The sequence below is a fragment of the Ctenopharyngodon idella genome, chromosome 4, assembly GCF_019924925.1.
Source record: "Ctenopharyngodon idella isolate HZGC_01 chromosome 4, HZGC01, whole genome shotgun sequence".
Lineage (NCBI taxonomy): Eukaryota > Metazoa > Chordata > Actinopteri > Cypriniformes > Xenocyprididae > Ctenopharyngodon > Ctenopharyngodon idella.
Genome location: NC_067223.1, coordinates 18629100 through 18645019, shown reverse-complemented (window position 1 = coordinate 18645019; position 15920 = coordinate 18629100). Strand labels below are relative to the sequence as shown.

Here is a 15920-nt window from a genome sequence, read left to right as displayed (position 1 = left end):
GCATTACAAAAATGACTAATAAGATAAAAACTTATTATTGTTCTAAATACAACCTCTAATTAGTTATTTACATGTAACACATTTCTTTGAACATTTAAATACAAAAATAAATATATAAATGCTTGAAAACAAAGTCTAATATTCAGAGTTATTTAAAAGAATTAATGAGAAATATGCACAAAAACAAAACTGTGCATGTTAATTGTCAAAGTTTACCATACTCCAGAATAGCAGCACATACACTGACCCATAATGTCTATTTGACCTGTAGCTTGTACCACAACTAAACTGTGTTGATGGTTATCATCATGACAGAACCTGCAGCATCTGATCTGATCTTGATCATACTGATGCAACAAATTGTCCAGCTTATTGTATAATTAAAATAATATATTTGTTATGAATATTTAGCCTGAATATAACTAATTTTGAATGATTTCATCTCATCTCACCTCAGTGTCTTCAGTTGACAGTTTGGATCCTGTAGTAAATCATTGAGCTTCTTCACTCCTGATTGTCCAGGATCATTTCCTGTGAGATCCAGCTCTATTAGGTGTGAAAGGTTTGATTTTAGAGCTGAAGCCAGAGCTTTATAACCTTCTTCTGTTACACTGCAGTTAGAGAGTCTAGAACAGGAATGAAAACATTCAGCTGATTAATCAGTCCACGAGGGACCACTGTTACCCATGAAATGATAACATTAACTTAGATCTTTATTTTGTCTTTTATTCCTCTCGTGTAGAACTCACAATGTACACATTTGGTCGTTGTTGTTGTAGTTTTAGTTGAGTATTTTTGCACATTTATGTGTATATGTGTGTGTGGTCAAACTGTAAAACAAAACAATTCACAATTACTATCCAGTATTGTTCACTGTTACGGACAGAAGGGAGCGGAGACACTGGTAAGTGTAATCAGGTTTATTTGAGGAAACAACAGAGCGTGCAAGCAGAGTGCAGGTGAGTTGAAGCAGATGATAATGTTGCCGAGACGTGGTACTGGAACTGATACTTGTCTTTGTTTTCTTAGGGAGCGAGGATGCAGAGTGGCGTGGAGAAGACGAACACACTGGAACTCACAGGAGACGTGGAGACACAAGGGATCACAGGAGACGCTGGAGACAGGTAAGTAGTCGTTTCGGGGAGTCCTGGAGGTAAGCATAACAACTGATATGCAATAACAAGACCGGACAGTGACTGTGTGATCTGGCGTGTCTTTTATGTGGCTGTGGTGATGAGTGCTGAATGAGCGTCAGGTGTGGCTTGTTAATACTCAGGAGAGGGAGTGCGTAGTGATTGGGTGAGTGTAGAGCCTGGCGTGTCTGTGACATTCGCATCACCAAATAAATTTCTACAAATATTTAAACATCAGCTTTAGATTGTAAGCATTGAATTATATGCTTATAAATCAAAATATAATAATCCCTATAACGCTAATATCACGTATTGGCAGGAAATATTACATATATGCATTAAGCATTATCACATATTTCTAGAACAGTCTCTGTGTCACAAACGCGTACTAAACTTTGTTTACCAACTAAATGCAACATATATTGCATGAATATTTCAACAAGCAATATAAAAACAGTAAATGTCTACACTAACATAAAAATACAAGTGTATAACATTAGCCGTTTAGACGCTATGGCACTAATCGCAAATAGTGATCTACAACATATCAGAAATTATCAATTCACTTAAACAACATATGAATTACTCGCCACGCTGGGAATATATAGTTTTAAGTTATAGTTTTAAACTGGAATCGTTATAGAAGTTAAGTGAGGTTTAACATGAGAACAACATGGCTTTCTCTATCAGTGTTTTTCTATCTGCAACTTTTTTCTAAGCAATCACATGTGATAAGGACCGTACCAGCGTCCTTAAAGGGGCAGCACCCAACACACTTTTCGTCTTCATTTCGTAGTGTTGTACACCTTATTCAGTTTTCACACATGTGAGAGAAACTCTTATAATTATTTTTTTTTTGAGTGTTACTTTATGGCAACCTGGTTTCCAGCGTCCTTAAAGGGGCAGCACCCAACATCCCTGCCCCAATGACCCAAACAGGTCATTCAAACAAAGGAAGGGTTATGTCTCAATTTAGCTAATTCAACTGAGAAGACTGGCTTCCAGGAGGCAGATTTTGTCTGCAGGACGGTTGAAGACTCCTGCCTGTGTTTTCACTTCCACAGTACGCACAAGTCCATCTGCACCTGGATAGACTTGAGTAATCAGACCTAGCGGCCAGTGATTGCGTGCTGTGTTTTCATGCAGAATAAGCACAAGATCTATTCGAAGATTCTGCTTTGGTTGTAGCCATTTTTGGCGTTGTTGTAATGCAGGTAAATACTCCTTGAGCCATCTGCACCAGAAGACATCTGCCAGATATTGCACCTGGCACCATCTGCGTCTGTAAAGGTCTTGTTTTACAAAGGCTCCCGGAGGTAGAATTGGACCAGAACGGAGTAACAACAGATGATTTGGTGTGAGTGGTAGAGGATCTGATGGGTTGTCTGAGAGTTTAGTGATTGGTCTACCATTGACAATAGACTCAACGCAGAAAAACAGTGTTGTCAACCCCTCATCATCTGGTGCCTTCTGCGATAGGACAGTGTTTAGAATGGAACGAACGGTGCGAATTTGTCACTTCCATTCACTAATGGCTTTCCGCAACTCTCATAATCCACCGACGAAATTAGTCCCGTTATCTGAGCGTATTTCTGTGGGTGGGCCTCTCCTAGCGATAAATCGCTATAAGGCGTTGATGAAGGATTCAGTATTGAGGGTGTGCGCAACTTCCAAGTGGATGGCTCTCGTAGTGAGATATGTAAACAAACATCCGTACCTCTTGAGCTCACTGCGTGCCTTAACCAAGAATGGCCTGAAGTAGTCTATGCCCACATGAGTGAATAGAGGCTCACCTGGTGTCACTCTAGAGTCAGGTAAGTCTGCCGTTTGCTGGATTTGCGGCTTAGCTCTTAACTTGCGACACTGTAGACATGACTTGAGAGTTCGGTTAATGACAGCACGTCCCTTTAGTATCCAGAAACGTTGACGAATTTCCGCAAGTACCTGCTCTGGAACTGCATGACCCAAGTGAAGATGGTAGTGACTGATAATCAGCTGGGTGACGTGATAATTGTTAGGTAGAATCACTGGATGTTTAGCCTCAAAGGGAATTGGGGCATTTGTTCGTCTGCCTCCCACACAAAGGAGTTGGTTGTTTTCATTCTCAAAGGGTTTAAGCTTGAGAAGGGAACTGGTTTTGGCTTGAGAATACACTTGCTTTCTTGCGTAACAAAGCTTTGACATGCAACAGGATAGCAGTAACCCTTTTCAATCGATGCCAACTGGAGTATCACTCCAGTAGTCTGTCCACTGCATTTTTCATCACTTGGTTCCTCCTCAAGTTGTAGAAAGTGCGGACCAGATACCCATTGTTCACTTGACAAAATCTCTTCCATATTCATTCCTCGAGAGACATCATCCGCAGGATTAGAAGCAGAGTCAATGTGTCTCCACTGGCATGGTTCTGAACGTTCATGTATTTTTGAAATAGAGTTGGCGACGAACGTCTTGAAACAACAATGCTTGTTGTTGATGTATTGAAGTACGATAGTACTGTCTGTCCAAAAGAAAGTCTTTTCAGTTGGAATCTCCAAGTGGCACTTGATATGCTGATCCAGCTCAGTAGCAACTACCGCTGCTAGTAGCTCCAGTCGTGGTATACTAACTGGCTTGATTGGTGCAAGTCTGGGCTTTGACATCACCAGCCTGCAAGTGTCACCAATCCTGATGTATGAAACAGCACCGTAAGCCAGTTCTGAAGCATCGGAAAAGTGATGGAGCTGAGTAGCTAACAAGCAACTAGTGGATGTTGGTCTAAGACATCTTGGAATTGTCAGTGCTGACAACAGAGGCAAGTCGTTTAACCATCTGCGCCACTGTGCAGCCATGTCCAACGGTAACTCCTCATCCCTGTCAACTTTCATGCGGCACAACTCTTAAAAGATGGCTTTTGCTTTGAGCATGAAAGGGCTTGAAAATCCTAAAGGATCATAGATGGAACGGGTAGTGCTCAATACTCCTCTTTTTGTTGCAGGTTTGTCCACTGCCTTGACGTCGAATGTGAAGCAATCTCTTTCCACATCCCAAAGGACGCACAGTGTTCGTTCAAATGGCAAATCCTCTTGGTCAAGCTTTACCTCATTCAATGATTTTGCCCAGTCCTCAGCTGGTATTGATTTCATCACTTCCTTAGAATTGCTTAACTAGTTGGTTAATCTAAAGCCTCCACAGGTGAGCAGTTCCCAGAGTTTGGAAGCAAGTTTGATGGCAACCTCCTCTGTTGTTACCAACTTAAGACAATCGTCGACGTAGAAATTTCATCTCACTGTTTCCACAGTGACATCAGAGAAGTTCCCACAGTTGTCTTCAGCCACTCATTGCAAGGCAATATTGGCAGCACTAGGACTCCAGACACCTCCAAAAAGGTGAGCCGTCATGCGATAATGCTTAGGTGGTTTGTCCGGATCGTTATCTTCCCACCACAGGAAGCGAAGCACATCTCTTTCACCAGATGGCACTCGGACTTGATAAAACATGCTCTCGATGTCCGCATTCAGAGCAACGGGTTCTTGTCTAAACTTGAGAAGAACTCTGAGTAGCTTATTAGTAAGGTCTGGGCCTTGGTGAACATGATCATTCAAAGAAGTACCTTGATACCGTGCTGCACAATCGAAGACAATACGAACCTTCTCTGGCTTGCGTGGATGTAGCACTGGATGATGTGGCAGGTACCACATGCAACCATCTTCTCTGTTAATGTCAACGACCTCTTCTGCGTATCCTTTCAGCAAAGAGTCTGAGATACCTTCTGTATACTTCTGACGCGAAGTTGGGTCTTTCTTTAGCCTCTTTCCTAAAAGGTCTAATCAATGTTTGGCCATTGTGTAGTTATTAGGCAGTTGTGGTGGATGTTCTTTGAAAGGGATTGGAAGTGTATAGTGACCATCTTCTTTGACTGATTGCTTGTTCCAAAGATCCACAACTTGCTCGTTGACTACTGACAATGAGTTATTATTAACATCCACTGGATCATCCATATGTTGTAGATCGCAAATAGCGATCTACAACATATAAGAAATTATCAATTCACTTAAACATATGAATTACTCACCACGCTGGGAATATATAGTTTTAAGTTATAGTTTCAAACTGGAGTTGTTATAGAAGTTAAGTGAGGTTTAACATGAGAACAACATGGCTTTCTCTATCAGTGTTTTTCTATCTGCAACTTTTTTCTAAGCAATCACATGTGCTCACCGTACCAGCGTCCTTAAAGGGGCAGCACCCAACAACCACTGCCTCACAAACTTTTGTTTTGTTTTTATTTTGATATTAAAGTGTTGAAGGTTCTCTCTTTCCTGCCTCCTCCTTCCCAGAAGAACTAACCTCACTACACTCTTATTTTGATCTTTAACATTAGATCTTTCCTTTTCTTCGAACAAAACTAATACTTAATGTTGATTCAATATTACTCTTAATGAAAAATACAACAACAATAAAATAGCATAATGACAAACTCGCTAATATTAAACATCAAACTTTTATCAAGAAAACAAATAGGACTGATGACATGTTATACCCACGTAACTTGTTATACCCACAAAAAATGAAAGATATTTGGATTTTCTCCTTAATTTAAAATGAATGCTTAATTTGTGGTTCATTATTATTTCTTAATAAAAAACACAAGAACAATTAAAGCTGCGAGCAGCATTTATCGGGGTTCAAGCATTTAAGGCCTTTAAGCACAAATGCGGAAAAAGGAATTGTTTTATTTAGCAAGCATGTAACCACTTAAATCATGGAGGAACAGCTATGATATATGGTAAAACAAACACAGAGAAAGAAAAGGCTTAAACAATAATACTTGATACATACTAAGCATGCTTACACACACACACACATTTTCTTGTAGATTCAGTATTTGAAATACATGAAGAGTAAAGATGTTTTCTGCAAATCTCAGTAAAACATCATTTTCAGGTTTCCTTTTCCCTAATGTGGCTGTTAACTGTGTAACTGTTAAAACGAATACTCTGATGGAAATGTAGATTAATTTTGACAAAAAAGTGTTAATAAATGTTAAAATAATGATTTTATTAAGTCTAAATATGAATTATAGAACAATATTAGTGAGTAGTATGACAAAATTACTATTTTAGACAGCAGGTGGCAGCAGAGGACCTCTTATTGGCTCACTTTCATTTTAAAAGTGTCTGTTTTATCTGAAGTTTATTTTCCATGTTAACTCCATTAATTAAACATGCTTACACACACATTTTGTGTCACAGACACGCTGTTATGCATTGTCTCCGACCTTTCTGTATTGTAACATTTTGTTGCAGAAATGGATATTTGAAATCAATAATGTGGTAAAAAAAAAAAAATGCAGATTCCACGTTACAATGTAATTGTAATGTTATATTACTGCAAAGACATATGTCACATGAACAAATGAAGTGGTAAACCTTGACAAAATGTGATTTGTAATGTTATTATAAGGATTTATATAGTTTAAAGGGATTATAAATGACGAAACCTTGAACTATATTAGTGGCCTTCTGCTGCCATCTGGTGGCACTAAATGACAGTATCAGGCAATTCACTATAGAAAAAATATGATTTTAAAGGTTTTTTGACAGTTATAGCGCCACCTATTGCTTGATCTCCACCACTTTTTTTTTGGGTGTCCTCAGAGTTTGTCCATACATATGTGTGCCAATTTTGGTGAAAATATCTCATTTCGTTTTGAAGTTATAGACACATATATAAGAGAGCATAAACAATGACCCATGAGAGACTTTTATTGGATGTTTTTGCCACTTCCTAGCAAAATTTTGACATTTGGGCTGAGATATATAGTAAACCAACTTAGGTTTCGTGTTTCCTACGCTGGTTTCATATCGATCGGACTAACGGTTTTGAAGATTCGCAAAAAAATTAAAATTAAGCGCTAAATCACAATGTAGCACAAACCAAAGGCTTTGGACTCAACAAGGATTCAGGAGTCTAAGGACATAACTCCCGTGAAAATAAGTTGACCACAACCAAAGTTATATATATTTTCAACTAAAACCAATAAAAAAAAAAAAAGTTTTTTAAAGTTTTTTAACAATTATAGCGCCACCTATGGTCCGATCTACACAAAAATTGGCTTGCCTCTTTAGATATGCTGCATGTGCACGTGAAGTTCTGAGTTTTCGTTTAGGCTTTAGGGTATATTTAGCTACACCCATTTTCTAAATGACCCTGTTAAAGCGACCCAAAGGGTAAAGTTCAACTTTTTTGATAATTATTGATCTAGAGAGTCCAGAGAATTGTCCTACACTGGTTTCGTTCCGATCGGGTGAAAAACCTAGGACTAGTTCGCAAAAGTAGGTTTTTCACATATTCACGAATAATTAATGAACGCTTTGATTGACAGCATTGGTTCTTGAGGCAAAGTTGTTCAGCATGAGGACATCTATCAAATGATATGCATATTGTGTGGATTTGTGAAACACCACGTGATTACTGAGGCGTAAAACTCATTAGCGCCAACTTGTGGCAGATTTCTTTCAAAATTCGTACACACCTCTAGGGCCATGAGTTGAACATGCCCACTGAGTTTCGTTCTGATCAGCCTCCATTAACCTCGTCTAATAGGTGCTCAAATTTCATTGGCCGATGGCAGCCATGTTTTTTGAGATACGCCAATGTCCTCATAGACCCTCATACCCCCTTGGACCAAGACACTGCATGCCAAATTTTAAGTCGATCGGACTAACGGTTGCGTAGTAACAGCTATTTTCATGTTTTTTTCAAGTTATAGCGCCACCTATTGTCCAATCGACACAATTTTTTTTATCATGACCAAAGATTGAGCCCCTACACACAGGAACCGAGTTTGGTGCAAATATCTAATTTCTTTCTCGAGTTATAGCCATTTTAGTAGAAGTGGCTGCGCCCAAATCATACCTTTTGGCGCCCCTTAGCGAGCATAAACCAAAATTTCAGCTTTTTTTTTTTCATAATTATTGATATTCAGACTCCAGAGATAATTTCTGCACTGGTTTGGTTCTTATCGAGTCAAAAACCTAGGACTAGTTCGCAAAAGTAGGTTTTTCAAAAAAACCAAAATACTCTAAAATTTCGCCAATCTGCATCCTGTCCGCCTTGAGCCAAGGATTCCAACAATATAAGACACTTGAGTCCGGGCCTAACGGTTCAGGAGTTACGAGCCATTTCGTACTTTTGACTGCTGTAGCATCCCCGTCAGGCTGATCGGGGCGAGTCTTTGTGACGCTGTAGGCGGTATGAGTACTACCAGCCCTCAAAGTTTCAAGTCACTATGACTTACGGTTTGATCTGCCCGATCACTTTTAGGGGAGAATGCTGGTCCTTGGAAAATTGAACAATTACAATAGGGTTTCAGTGTTACGGAACTTACCTCAGTATCTCCAATTTACACTTTATATTCTTCAGTCCAGTGCAGAGCAGCTTCACCCCTGAATCCTGCAGATTATTATTGTTCATGCTCAGTTCTTTCAGATTGGTATCTGATCCAATAACTGCAGCCAGAGCTGAACAGCTTTTGTCTGTTAAGTTACAATTATTTAACCTACAAGTGAAATAAATCACATCACAGAATTAGATGGAAATATTATATACAAATATTAAATATATTTTCCATTATTTTTTTACAGCTTATATACAGTAAAGAGGCTGAGCTAAACTAACGTTATTCTTCAAAAACTAGAATTTTACTACTGTACGGTATTTTTTTCAGTGACAATTTTCCTAGATCAAATGAAGCATGTTTGAAAAAAAATATTTGTGTTAAGATTTATAGCTTTTTATAGCTTTACAACTGAGCCTGGGTTCTTCCAAGGATTTTTTCTCTATTTCTGTCACCTGATGGAGTTTGGGTTTACTGAATTTTATTTGTTATTAATATTTCAAGATTAACATTTACTGGATTAACTTCAACTTCAACTTTATTCATTTATATAGCACATTTTACTGCAATTTCAATTGCCCAAAGTGCTTCACAATATCACAAAGACATAAAGCAATATATATCAAACCAATTAATACAAAGGAATTTAAAACAGATAAAAGATACAATAAAATACATAAAGGCAAGACAAATGAAAGATCGAATGAAATAAAATATATAAAAGCATCAAGAAGCTATCTCCAAACATGGTCTATTCTCAACGAACGCTAAGTTAAAAAGGTACGTTTTTAACTGAAACTTAAAACCTTCTAAAGTTGAAGCCTGCTGAATCTGCAAAGGGAGGCTGTTCCACAGTTTTGGGGCGATGACCATGAAAGCTCTATCACCCCTAGATTTTTTTGAGGAGCGGGGAACTGCCAATAGAAGTTTATCTCCTGATCTCAGAGACCTGACTGGATTAAAGCAATTTAGGTTTTACTGATTATTCACAGTGGTCAACCGATGGCTGATGCCGATATCTTAGAGAGCAGGGTGGCCAGTGGGTGATGTATCATTAATTTAAAGATAGTAAAAACACATATCAGACACATTGTCTACTCGTTAAAACTTTACAATAAGGTTTCATTTGTTAACATTAACTACATTAGTTAATATGAACCAATCATGGACAATATTAGTACAACATTTTATAACCTTATTGTAAGTTTCAACATTTACTAATACATTTTTAGAAACAAAAGTTTTCTGTTAACATTAGTTAATCCACTAAACCAACATGAACAATGAATAATTGTATAAATTCCCATTAACAGATTAAGGAATAAAAGTATTTCCTTGAGCAGAAGACAATCAAACAAGTTTTGGAAAAGGTAGTTTATTTGCTTTAGTGCTGCACTGTGAGGCAGTATCACCTCTGTTCTAGGTTTAGTTTATGTTTTCATGTCTTTTATTTTGCACAATCTTGCTCCTCATGTGATCTTTTTCTACTTTTGATGTTTTATGGTGATTGGCAAATCTGCTTATGGTGCATATTCCACCACCTACTGGGATGGAGTGTGAGGCGATTATATCAAGGGAAATACCTCATGTAAGCTTAGGCTTGGTCGAGATGCATCGGCGCTGTGCAGACCGGTCAGTGTATGACATCAAAGTACCGCAAGAGGTGTATTGATTCACTTGTTTTCTCAATGCATCGATTACAAATCATGACGATGCATATGCATCGATCTTGTGACATGTATTTTTGAATCGTGAATCGTTCATTTTGGTCAATAATCCATTTAAAATGAATTGGATTAATCACGATTCAATAGCGATTCAGTGCTTTAAAATATATAAACATTAAATGACTATATGCGTGAATTATGGAGCTCTCACCAGAACGGACACTGCTATTCACATGAGCAGACGACAGCTCTCTTGAGACAGCAATAGTCCTGAGTCAAACCGCTCAAGTCATTGATAAAGCTGACAAGTCATTGCGTGGTCACTACTGCTGAAATAAAATGTTTTCATTGCATGGAAACGTCACCGTTATTTTCTATAAGATAAAAAAATGATTTTTTACGGAAATGGGTCATACCATTAACATTTCCTGAGAAGCTGAAGTAAAAACCGGCTTATTCAAGGGCGCGCATTTATTGCATGGATGGAGCAAACACATAATGTGAGTGTCTAAATGCATATGCACAGTTCCAATGAATGATAAATTAAATTTAATGTTGTTAAACTAAATGTACAAAGGAAACTGCTGAAATAACTACAACATTAACAACACTGAAATAAGAGCGCGCGGTTTATCTTTCAATCAGATGCGCATTAAAGGTTCACTACTATAGCAACAGTAGACACTCGAAACATTTTCTTTAGGAGTCATCATAAGGAAAATGTTCCATATAAAGAGAACAAAGAGGGCTTTTTTCATAACTATTCCATGAAGAAAAGTTAGTTTAGGATTAGTCGGGAAAGTGCATGATATTCTAGGGTAGTCCATCCATGGAAGTGTATGTTTAATGTACCTGGAACACTTTAATAAGGTTGTATAGCCATTAACACTATACACAATAGTTAAAATGAGCTAACAATACTTTTAAAGCCTTTTAAAACTTTGGCTATATTCTACAAATCCCAATTTTTATAGGCTATTAAAATAAAGTTATGTAGCATCATTAAGAACTAACATTAACAATACAAGTTTTTTTAGCACCCCCTAACCCCCTGAAGGTCGCTGAGTAATTTGCACCCTGACTAAGACATATTGGGGAAAGCATTTCAATAACCCTATGAATATATATAAAAATGCAGAATCAAAACGAATTAATCGAATCGCATCGAATTTTAATGTGAATCGTCTCGAATCGAATCACTCTGAATTTGCAAAAATCGTTCTTGAATCAAATCGAACACCTATTGTCATGGATCAGGGTGCATCATCGACTTTTACTTGTTGTCTGTGTGTGTCCTGTCATTTTTCTGCAGCTCGTGACCTGGGCAATCAGCGCTGATTATTCGGTGTGGGTGTGCACAGATCACAAGCTGATTTCCCTTACCTGTTGCTTATTCCCGTTTCCCATTTATTCTCTGTGGTGTCTGTCCCATGTTGTCAGTAGATTGTTTTGTATGCCTCGTCTCATGTGTTTGAACCTGTTCCGTGTGTCTTCGTTTCTTACCTGTTCTACTGCTGTGCCCAAGATGTCTAGACGAGGAGTATACAGCTGGCTGTGCGCTTGCTGTTCTGTCTCATTCCCCGTCCCGTTGGGTATCACACCTGAGGTAGCCTCCACAGCCTGTGTCCACAGGTGTCTGTACGGACGGCTCTGGAACTCTCTCACATTCCTTTGTTGCCCGTGTGTGTGTCACTACACTTTGGATGTTTGTTATACCCAGAAGTGTCAAATAAAGTGTTGCACAAATCCTCTGCTTTTGCGTTCTCTCTTCATGCACCCTGACAGAATCTACTGACCCTCATGGACTCAGCAAAGGACGCAGACATTCACCGAATCCTCAGGCAGCAAGGCGCTCTTCTGGGAAGGCAGCAATAGGAGATGACTGCCTCTCATCGCACTTTCTTAGAGCTGTCTCTCCAGCAGATCCCAGCTCTCTGAACGGCTTGATCGGGTCTAGATCAACCCTCCCACAGCTCCTACGGTACCTCCTTCACCCGAACCTAAGGTGGCCATTCCCCATTGTGCCAAACCTCTACTCAATCCACCTGCTCCATACTCTGGTGAGCCCAATTCATGCCGTTCTTTCCTGTCTCAGTGTTTTCTGACTTTTTAACTCCAGCCATCCTGTTTTCCCACAGAAAGCTCTAAGATGGCATTTACCATCACGCTCCTGATTGGGCAAGTGAGAGAATGGGGAACGGCCTTGTGGGACCATGGACATGAATATTGCAATTCATTTAAAGAATTTTTGGAGGAGCTACGCAAGGTTTTCAACCGCTCTGCTCTTGGGACTGAGGCAGCTCGGGCTTTATCATTGCTGCAACAGGGAGGTCAGTCGGTTTCTGACTACTCGATCGACTTCCGCACGCTCGCTGCGTCATGCGGAGGGAATGCCAAGGCGCAGTGGGATCATTTTCTATCAAGAACGAGATTTATTCTCTCGAATTATCTCCCAGCTACGACGGATTAGTCAACCTCACCATCCGTTCACAACATCGGAGGGGCGTGTCTTCTCACGAGCTCTTCACCAACTTTACATCTGGAGCGGGAGGTGAACCGTCTTCTCAGCATCTCGTTCTGCCTGAGGTGGAGCCTATGCAGATCGGGAGAGCCTAGCTGACTGTCACTGAATGGCGCTATCGTCTCAATAACAATCTATGCCTTTACTGTGGGGAAGCGGGGCATGTGGCGGCCTCGTGTCCGGTGAAGGGGCGGTGCTTACCATCCAAGGGAGCATGTACGGTGAGCGTTACCAATACTTTGCCACCCTCTGGTGGCCCCTCACGTTGACTGGGCTCTGAATTCTGTGTTGGCATGGAGCCCTTTTTGTTTAACTCAATGTTTGGGTCCTGCGTTTTCCCCTGTTATATTTCATTCTGTGTTGCAGGAAGAGTCAGTAAACCTGGCGAATGTACCGGAGGCTTACCATGACTTGAGAGTGGTTTTCAGTAAGGTCATGTGTTTTGGGCTTTCAAACTCCCTGGCGGTCTTCCAGGCACTTGCAATGACGTGCTCAGAGACATGGTCGACTGGTTTGTATTTGTTTATCTTGACGACATCCTGATCTTCTCCCAGAACGAGAGCGAACATGTCCAACACATCAGGTGAGTGCACTAATCAGGATCTAGAGAGGGTCTTGCGCTGTGTCGTGTCCGCGGAAGTGTCATCTTGGAGTTCCAGATTAACCATGTTCGAGTACGCACATAACTCCCTCCTAGTCTCATCTACGGTGGACCGTCACTGTACTAAGCCCCCACTTTACGAGAGTGGTCAGAAGGTCTGGTTATCTTCCCAGGACATCCCTCTCAGACTTCCCTCACGTTAACTGGGACCCAAATTTATTGGACTGTTTTCTATTACTAAGGTGCTTGGTCCGGTGTCGGTTCAACTCAAATGAACCCCCCAGTTTAAGAATATCTATCCAGTTTTTCATGTTTCTAAGTTTAAGCCCGTCATTCAACCCCCCCTTCAGCCCCAGACCTCTGCCCCTCCACCTCCCAGACTCATCGAGGGGTCGCCGGCTTATACTGTTCAGCGGCTTCTTGATGTGAGACGAAGGGGTAGAGGCCATCAATACCTGGTAGATTGGGAGGGATATGGTCCGGAGGAGAGATGCTGGATTCCGGCTTGTGACATTCTGGATCGCGCTCTCATTGACCAATTCCATCTGTGTCATAGTGAGTCCTCCGGGGACGCCAGGAGGCGTCCCTGAGGGAGGGGGGGGGACTTTTACCTGCTGTCTGTGTGTGTCCTGTCATTTTTCTGCAGCTCGTGACCTGGGCAATCAGCGCTGATTATTTGGCGCGGGTGTGCACAGATCACAAGCTGATTTCCCTCACCTGTCGCTTATTCCCATTTCCGATTTATTCTCTGAGGTGTCTGTCCCATGTTGTCAGTAGATTGTTTTGTGTGGCTCGTCTCATGTGTTTGGACCTGTTCCGTGTGTCTTTGTTTGCCCATGTGTGTCACTACACTTTGGATGTTTGTTATACCCAGAAGTGTCAAATAAACTGTTGCACAAATCTTCTGCTTTTGCGTTCTCTCTTCACGCACCCTGACACCTATGAATCGTGAATCTAATCGAACCTGTTTGTTGCTGCCGCGCTGTTTGAGTTAGAGCTCCGTCGAGTTGATTCCTAATTGCTTGTTTTTTTTCTCTTAAAATCATATTTATAACCTATCATTCTCTCTTTTACGGCAGGGGAACACATCCCCAACATTATTTTATATAAAAAAACACTCGGATTGCCTTGATATCGCTAGTTTTATCCGACTTCCCGAACACTCGCTACTAGCTTTAGCCCGTTAGCAATAGCGGCGTGGTCACACTAGCGTTTGTACTCTTCTCACTCACAATATTATTGTTCATCTATACTAATGGCGAGTGTATCGGATGTGTCTCTACCTTTGAGTGCAGGTGAGGACACGTTCAAGCTGCATGTGGTGCAGTTGGAGCTGGAGGCCGTGGAACGACAGATTCGGACCCTTCTGGAGAAGCAGGCCGAGCTACGGGAGCAGTGAACATCCCGTGCTGACGCTCACCAATCCTCGGTAAGTTTGCAGCAGGATATTAACACTCCTGCTTCCTCTACGCCGTGTGCTTCTCTGCACAGGGCCCGAGCACCCAGAACGCGTTCATCCCAGCCCTCGTTCACTCCGGCGCCGTCACACCAGGGACCTTGGGTTCTTCAGCAACGGAAGGCGCGAGCCAGGCCTCGGACCAGGACCTCTCTCCCTCCGCCGCCCCCGGTCTTCGAGGTCTCGACGAGGAACCGCTTCTCCCCTCTTCGCGAGGCAGAACGCGACGCCGTGGTCATTGGAGACTCCATCGTCCGCCACGTCCACGCTACCACAACCAAAGGTAAGGTGCGCAGTCACTGTTTTTCTGGTGCTCGTGTTCTCGATGTCGCTACACAGGTTCTCGCGATCCTGAATGCTGACGAGAGCATCGGAGCTGTTGTTCTGCACGCGGGGGTGAACGACACCAGGCTGCGGCAGACGGAGGTGCTGAAGCAGGACTTCAGGAGCCTGATCGAGACGGTACGAGCCACATCACCCGCGACGAGGATCATCGTGTCCAGACCGCTTCTGACGTACCGACATGGACATGAAAGTTCAGTAGATTATTTGCTTTAAATGACTGGTTAATGTCTTGGTGTACTGAACAGAAACTGCTCTTTATAAATAATTGGAATCTTTTCTGGGAGCGACCTAGGCTCTTCCGTGCTGATGGCCTGCACCCCAGCAGATTCGGAGCTGATCTTCTGTCGGAGAACATATCCAAGACACTTCGCACCGTATGACTAGTAAGTCAAACCTCAAATCACAGTCTGTGTTCTGCCCACTTAATTGATAGAAATGTGAGTGTAGTACAGTCTATAGAAACTGTGTCTATTCCCCGAATAGTGAGGTTTAACAATAAATATAAAGGATCTAGAAAAAATCTGATCGTGATCAAACCAGAAATTCGCAAAATTACTGAACAAAAACAATTTCTAAAGCTAGGGCTACTAAACATTAGATCGCTGAGGCGGTTATTATAAATGAAATGATCACAGATAATAGTCTTGATGTAATTTGCCTTACTGAAACATGGCTTAAACCAAATGATTATTTCGGTCTTAATGAGTCTTGTCCACCTGGCTACTGTTATAAAAATAAATGCCGTCCGGTTGGCCGTGGCGGTGGTGTTGCAACAACCTATAGAGATATTCTTAACGTTACCCAGAAAACAAACTACAG

At 41.1% G+C, this 15920-nt stretch overlaps 1 protein-coding gene across 4 annotated transcripts in view; it reads right to left on the bottom strand.

Annotated features, from left to right (window-relative positions):
- LOC127510576 (NACHT, LRR and PYD domains-containing protein 3-like) overlaps window positions 1-15920 on the bottom strand; it is a 62617-nt gene that overhangs the window by 16290 nt on the left and 30407 nt on the right. For 3 of the 4 annotated variants that reach the window (XR_007929676.1, XM_051890219.1, XM_051890218.1), the window contains exons 10-11: window positions 8503-8673; window positions 453-626 (exon numbers count right to left, since the gene is read on the bottom strand). Coding sequence is in view for 2 of the 4 variants with exons in the window: in XM_051890219.1 (XP_051746179.1) it covers window positions 453-626; window positions 8503-8673 (345 nt within the window). In the remaining 2 variants the exon portion in view is untranslated. Of the gene's footprint in view, window positions 1-452; window positions 627-749; window positions 1148-8502; window positions 8674-15920 lie in introns of those variants that run through there. The other variant, XR_007929677.1, reaches the window with a different exon arrangement.